General features: G+C 53.2%; 1 protein-coding gene across 1 annotated transcript in view; it reads right to left on the bottom strand.

Moving 5' to 3' along the window:
* Window positions 1–2,227: 2,227 nt before the first annotated feature.
* Window positions 2,228–7,501, bottom strand: part of LOC115093345 (gap junction gamma-1 protein-like) — a 20,643-nt gene continuing 15,369 nt past the window's right edge. Inside the window, exons 2-3 of the mRNA XM_029604972.1 lie at window positions 3,052–4,237; window positions 2,228–2,324 (exon numbers count right to left, since the gene is read on the bottom strand). Of these exons, the coding sequence (XP_029460832.1) occupies window positions 2,317–2,324; window positions 3,052–4,216 (1,173 nt within the window). The 5' untranslated portion in view covers window positions 4,217–4,237 and the 3' untranslated portion in view covers window positions 2,228–2,316. The remainder of the gene's footprint in view (window positions 2,325–3,051; window positions 4,238–7,501) is intronic.

Below are 7,501 nucleotides of genomic sequence, written 5' to 3'. Positions count from 1 at the left end.
TGGAGGGAGTGAGAGGGGGAGGAAGCAGCCAGCGTGTGGTGGGCACTGGGTAAACTGGTGCTTTTAATCTGGAGGGAGTGAGAGGGGGAGGAAGCAGCCAGCGTGTGCCGGGCACTGGGTAAACTGGTGCTTTTAATCTGCAGGGAGTGAGAGGGGGAGGAAGCAGCCAGCGTGTGGTGGGCACTGGGTAAACTGGTGCTTTTAATCTGGAGGGAGTGAGAGGGGGAGGAAGCAGCCAGCGTGGGGTGGGCACTGGGTAAACTGGTGCTTTTAATCTGGAGGGAGTGAGAGGGGGAGGAAGCAGCCAGCGTGTGCCGGGCACTGGGTAAACTGGTGCTTTTAATCTGCAGGGAGTGAGAGGGGGAGGAAGCAGCCAGCGTGTGGTGGGCACTGGGTAAACTGGTGCTTTTAATCTGGAGGGAGTGAGAGGGGGAGGAAGCAGCCAGCGTGGGGTGGGCACTGGGTAAACTGGTGCTTTTAATCTGGAGGGAGTGGGAGGGAGAGGAAGCAGCCAGCGTGGGGTGGGCACTGGGTAAACTGGTGCTTTTAATCTGGAGGGAGTGAGAGGGGGAGGAAGCAGCCAGCATGAGGTGGGCACTGGGTAAACTGGTGCTTTTAATCTGGAGGGAGTGAGAGGGGGAGGAAGCAGCCAGCGTGTGGTGGGCACTGGGTAAACTGGTGCTTTTAATCTGGAGGGAGTGAGAGGGGGAGGAAGCAGCCAGCGTGGGGTGGGCACTGGGTAAACTGGTGCTTTTAATCTGGAGGGAGTGAGAGGGGGAGGAAGCAGCCAGCGTGTGCCGGGCACTGGGTAAACTGGTGCTTTTAATCTGGAGGGAGTGAGAGGGGGAGGAAGCAGCCAGCATGTGGTGGGCACTGGGTAAACTGGTGCTTTTAATCTGCAGGGAGTGAGAGGGGGAGGAAGCAGCCAGCGTGGGGTGGGCACTGGGTAAACTGGTGCTTTTAATCTGGAGGGAGTGAGAGGGGGAGGAAGCAGCCAGCGTGTGGTGGGCACTGGATAAACTGGTGCTTTTAATCTGCAGGGAGTGAGAGGGGGAGAAAGCAGCCAGCGTGGGGTGGGCACTGGGTAAACTGGTGCTTTTAATCTGCAGGGAGTGAGAGGGGGAGAAAGCAGCCAGCGTGGGGTGGGCACTGGGTAAACTGGTGCTTTTAATCTGAAGGAGTGGGAGGGGGAGGAAGCAGCCAGCGTGCGGTGGGCACTGGGTAAACTGGTGCTTTTAATCTGGAGGGAGTGAGAGGGGGAGGAAGCAGCCAGCGTGGGGTGGGCCCTGGGTAAACTGGTGCTTTTAATCTGCAGGGAGTGAGAGGGGGAGGAAGCAGCCAGCGTGTGGGGGGCACTGGGTAAACTGGTGCTTTTAATCTGGAGAAGGGGGAGGGGGAGGAAGCAGCCAGCATGTGGTGGGCACTGGGTAAACTGGTGCTTTTAATCTGCAGGGAGTGGGAGGGGGAGGAAGCAGCCAGCGTGTGGTGGGCACTGGGTAAACTGGTGCTTTTAATCTGCAGGGAGTGGGAGGGGGAGGAAGCAGCCAGCGTGTCCCGGGCACTGGGTAAACTGGTGCTTTTAATCTGGAGGGAGTGAGAGGGGGAGGAAGCAGCCAGCGTGGGGTGGGCACTGGGTAAACTGGTGCTTTTAATCCAGAGTGCGAGGAGGGCAGCTGGGAGAGGAAGCAGGGGCAGTAATCACGTCAGGACCAGGGTTTTACCCTGGCTGCTTGTACCGATGGAGCACGATAATTGCTGGCAGGGACGGCCCCCAGCACCAGTGCACCTCCTCCTGGCAGCTCTGGCTCCCGTGTGCCTGATACACGCATGCATGGGCTCAGAGGCCCTGCACTCACTCACAGCTGCCAGCATAAGGGAGAGGATGTGTTTCCATTCACTGAGCGCACCCATCCTTCCTGCCCAGCGTAAGGTACCGTGACGACATTGATAATGTGCTCCTCTGGCAAGTCGCTGACACCTGGCAGTGCTGGGTTATTCTGGTCCCACTCCCAGAGCGTGGGCACCTGGAATGTAGTAAAGTCTGCGAGACTGGCTCCTTACAGCACAATTTCAAGTTACAAGTAGAAAACATTATAATTCCCTTTTAAAAATATACAAAAAAGCTTCGTATTGTAAGCACAGGGTCCCAAATTCTGCACGATAAAAACTGCTAAAATCCTTCTTCCACGCCACCCGCAATCTCAGTCAGGTCTGTTCTGTTTTTTTCCAGTGGTTCTTTCCAGGATAATTATTCCACCAAGTCCAAAAAATGGCACATGAAGGGTGTTGCAGTCCTAGTGTGCCCTGTCCCAGCAATCACAGGCCTGGGGAGCAGAAGAGAAAAGCAGTATTAGATGCAAAGCAAAGCATATCCCAGACTAAGCGCAGCTTTACTGCTCCCTGGCAGGATGTAGCCACCCCGTGGCAGGCACTGCACATCCCAGACTAAGCGGAGCTTTACTGCTCCCTGGCAGGATGCAGCCACCCCGTGGCAGGCACTGCACATCCCAGACTAAGCGCAGCTTTACTGCTCCCTGGCAGGATGCAGCCACCCCGTGGTAGGCACTGAACTGCTGAGCCTGCATAACCCGGGATCCCTGCAGCTCTCTTACCCTTAGGACAGCTGGATGGGTCTGGCTCGCTCACCAGGTAACTCTCCCCAGAATGCCCTGCTCGCCACGTCTGCCATTTACTCAGTTAATTAGTTATCCGGCTGCATGGTGGCCGTCCAGCAGGGCCAGATGTTCAGCTGCTGCTATTTAGGCAGATAAGTCCTAAGTTATCGCCCTCCTCCTGTCTCTGAGTTATTTCCTTTCTATTCTGCCCTTCAGGCACCTGAAAGCAGATTACATTCAGGTACTGGAGGGATCCTGGATGCCTTAACTCTAATGCAAAGGCATCGCAGGCGGCCCCAGCTTTCTACAGGTCGTGACCTCTGCCAGCCCTGCCTCTCTCGATGCCGTCACAGATGAGAGGAGCAGGGCTGAAAGGTGCAGAAAGACACGGGAGAAGCCTGGAGATCCCCCGGCTGGGGGCGCGAGCTCGCTTTACCTGTCTTTTCGCAGTCAGCTCCCTCCTTCTCCTGCGCAAAGTTCAGCCGGTTCTGCTCCACCGCGATGCTGTTGGCCTCGGGGCTGCTGCTGCGGGAGGGCTGTGCTGTCTCCGGAGCTGGGTTGAGCTGGAAGGCCAGGTCCAGGTGGTTCTGTGCCATCTTCAGGTGCTTGCGCAGCCGGTCCAGCTCGTGCTGGGGGTGCAGATCCTGCAGGCTGAAGTGCTCCAGGGTCCCATTGGCCACGTTCTCCCCATAGAGCAGCTTCCCGTTGGGGATTTTCCCCTTCTTCGCTACGGCGTGGTAATGTGGCGGGGCACTGGGGGTCTTCTTGGAGTAGGGGTCCCCTGCGGACAGGTCATGGAAGGTCTTCCGGCGCGACCTCTTGCCCAGCACATCCCGGATGCCCCCCACTCCCAGGTGGAAGAGCTCACAGATGTTGAGCAGGAGACAAAGTCCACTGACCACGTACATAATGAGAAGGAAGATGGACTTCTCCGTGGGCCTGGACACAAAGCAGTCCACCGTGTGGGGGCAAGGGCTGCGGGTACACACGTAGGAAGGAGCCACCTCAAAGCCGTACAGGATGTACTGTCCGAAGAGGAAGGCCACCTCCAGCGCCGAGCGGAAGAGCAGCTGCAGCACGTAGACCTTCATCAGTCCGTCCTCCTTGATGCGGCGGCGCCCGTCGTGCTTCTTGGCGCCCTCCTCCACCTTCTCCTTTTCTGGTTCAATCTCCTCAAAGATCATGGGGTCTTCCTCGCCGTTGTCCTCTGCTTCTTCGTAGTCGCGCACCGCGCCACGGTGCACCACCGGCATGCGGCGCGGCTTCCTCGTGCTGCAATGCCTCTGCTGCTCCGGCATGCGGGAGATCCGGTGCATGGCGAAGCCCAGGTACATGATGGAGGGGGTGGTGATCATGATGATCTGGAAGACCCAGAAGCGGACATGCGAGAGGGGTGCGAAGGCATCGTAGCAGACGTTCTCGCACCCCGGCTGCTGCGTGTTGCACACAAACTTGCTCTGCTCGTCGTAGTAGATGGACTCCCCACCCACCGCTGTCAGCACGATGCGGAAGATGATCAGCATGGTCAGCCAGACCTTGCCCACAAAGGTGGAATGGTTGTTTATTTCCTCTAGGAGGCGGGTGAGAAAACTCCAGCTCATCCTGGGGCCCGGAAGCAGTCACTGCAGGGGAAGAGAGACAGAAGAGGGGAAATGATTCGCGTCAAGCAAAGAAAAGCAACTGCTGAGGCCACTCCCGCAAGTTCACAAAAGGCTGGAGGACGGGTATTGTGACAACGAGGAGTCAAGTTACGTCCAATCGAGCCACCAGCGTGGGCAGGAATTCACAGTGACATTACCGACCTCCCACACGCGTTAGCATCAAACAAGTGTCTGTGCGAGTCTGCTCAGAACACTTTCACTTCTTAGCATGAGCAGGCGGCATTACATTCATACAATAACATATTGCACGTACAGTCCAGTGATCTACAACTGTTGTATGCACAGAGCCGTGCATACACACACTCATATATATATATATACATATACATACACACACACACACACACATATACATACATATACACACACATACACACACAAGACTACCCCCAAAAAAATGTTTTTGGAGAATGGAAAAAAGCACTTTAATTGATCTAAACAAACACCATACATCAAAAGTTTTTTAATTATATGTAAAAACAATTTATTTAGTTCAAATATTTTAAAACAATTTATTTCTTTCAAATTTAAATTTTTTTTTTAAAACATTTATTCCCAATATCTACCTATAAATATATTGCACTTATTCCCTCAAATACAGCTCTTACACATGCATCAAATCATGTGCAAACCTGCATATAGCATTTTTCATAACCCTTAACTCTATACTATTGCTAAACTCAGTCTTGTGTAATACGATAAGCACGAGTTAGATATTATATTGCCTTTTTTGGATATATATATATATATATATATATATATACACACACACACACACACACACACACATATACACATACACACATATACACACACACACACACACAGATATACAAACACACACATGTACACACACACACGTGCATCCACAGGCACCCACATGTACACACACACACGCACCCACATGTACACACACATATATACACACCCACACATACACACACAGGCACCCACATGTACACACACACATATATACACACACACACATATATACACACCCACACATACACACATATATACACACCCACACATACACACACAGGCACCCACATGTACACACACACATACACACCCACATGTACACACACACATAGGCACCCACATGTACACATACACACCCACACATACACACATATATACACACCCACACATACACACACAGGCACCCACATGTACACACACACACAGGCACCCACGTATACACACACCCACACACACATATATATTTACATGCTCACGTATATAGACACGCACCCACACATATATATACACACGCACCCACACACATATATACACGCACCCACACACATGTATACACGCACCCACTCATACACACTTACATATTTATATATATACACACCCACACTCACATATATACACACACACACCCACACACATATATACACATATACACACGCACCCACACACATGTATACACTCACCCACTCATATACACACTTACATATTTATATATATACACACTCACATATATACACACACGCACCCACACATATATATATATATATACACACGGACCCACACAAATACATACACATATACACACCTATATACACACATATATACACCTGCACACAAATATGTTCACATACACACATATATACACATGCACCCACTCATACACACACATATATATATATACACACACATATATATGTGTGTGTATATATATATATGTGTGTGTATGTCTAGCCCAGCACTGTTTTCAGGCCCTTAAATTGCAGACGCTCCCTGGGGCGTCGCGCACCAGGCGTCGCGCACCCGAAGGAGCGCGACCTAAGGGGCCTGCCCCTTAGCGCGCCCCTTGGAGCGTCCCAGAGCAAGAGCCATTACCCACCCTTATCCATCCATCCAGCGATCACACATCCACCCATCCAGTCTCCAGCGGCACTCATCCAGCAGCACTCATCCAGTCCCCAGAGGCACTCATCCAGCAGCACTCATCCAGTCCCCAGCGGCACTCATCCAGTCTCCAGAGGCACTCATCCAGTCTCCAGAGGCACTCATCCAATCTCTAGCAGCACATCCAAGCTCCGGTAGCACTCATCCAGCACCGATCCAACCTGAACAATAATGTACTACCGACCACGCACCTACAAATCACTCATCCCAATCATGATTTCCCCCACTACACAGTTACTAGGCCTCACCCTATTCACCATGGGGCGGATTTTCAGAGCCCTGCTCGCGTAAATCCGCCCAAAACCGGGCGGATTTACGCGAGCAGGGCCCTGCGCGCCGGGAAGCCTATTTTACATAGGCCTCCCGGCGCGCGCAGAGCCCCGGGACTCACGTAAGTCCTGGGGTTCTCGGAGGGGGGCGTGTCGGGGGCGGGCCCGGTCGTCGCGGCGTTTCGGGGGCGTGTCGGCAGCGTTTTGGGGGCGGGTACGGGGGCGTGCGCCCTCCGTACCCGCCCCCAGGTCGCGGCCCGGCGCGCAGGAGGCCCGCTGGTGCGCGGGGATTTACGCCTCCCTCTGGGAGGCGTAAATCCCCCGACAAAGGTAAGGGGGGGGTTTAGACAGGGCCGGGCGGGTGGGTTAGGTAGGGGAAGGGAGGGGAAGGTGAGGGGAGGGCAAAGGAAAGTTCCCTCCGAGGCCGCTCCGATTTCGGAGCGGCCTTGGAGGGAACGGGGTAGGCTGCGCGGCTCGGCGCGCGCCGGCTATACAAAATTCATAGCCTTGCGCGCGCCGATCCAGGATTTTAGTGGATACGCGCGGCTCCGCGCGTATCTACTAAAATCCAGCGTACTTTTGTTTGCGCCTGGAGCGCAAACAAAAGTAGGCTATTCGCGCGCCTTTTAAAATCCGCCCCCATAATCCTATTCAACGCCCAATCTCTCACCAACAAAACTCTTATACTCAACGACATACTGCAGGACACAACCCCAGACGTTTGCGCCATAACAGAAACATGGCTCAAATCCACGGACATCACACTCATTAACCAATTACCAACGCAGACTTACGATTTCTTCTCCATCCCAAGACAAAAAAAAAGAGGAGGGGGTATCTTCCTAGCTGCAAAAAAATCCTTAAGGTTCTCACACCACCCCATCAGTACAGTAACTAAACTAGAACTAGGATTGTTCAAATCAGAACAACTCCAAATCCTGCTAGTCTACGCCCCTCCAGGCTTACTAGAGTCAGACTCCTCTCCTATCATCGAAACCATAACTCTGCATCTCAATCTTGACTCCCCTGCTATAAT

This window comes from Rhinatrema bivittatum, chromosome 6 (genome assembly GCF_901001135.1).
Source record: "Rhinatrema bivittatum chromosome 6, aRhiBiv1.1, whole genome shotgun sequence".
In the NCBI taxonomy this organism is placed as follows: Eukaryota; Metazoa; Chordata; class Amphibia; order Gymnophiona; family Rhinatrematidae; genus Rhinatrema; species Rhinatrema bivittatum.
This window is presented reverse-complemented; position numbering and strand designations above follow the sequence as displayed.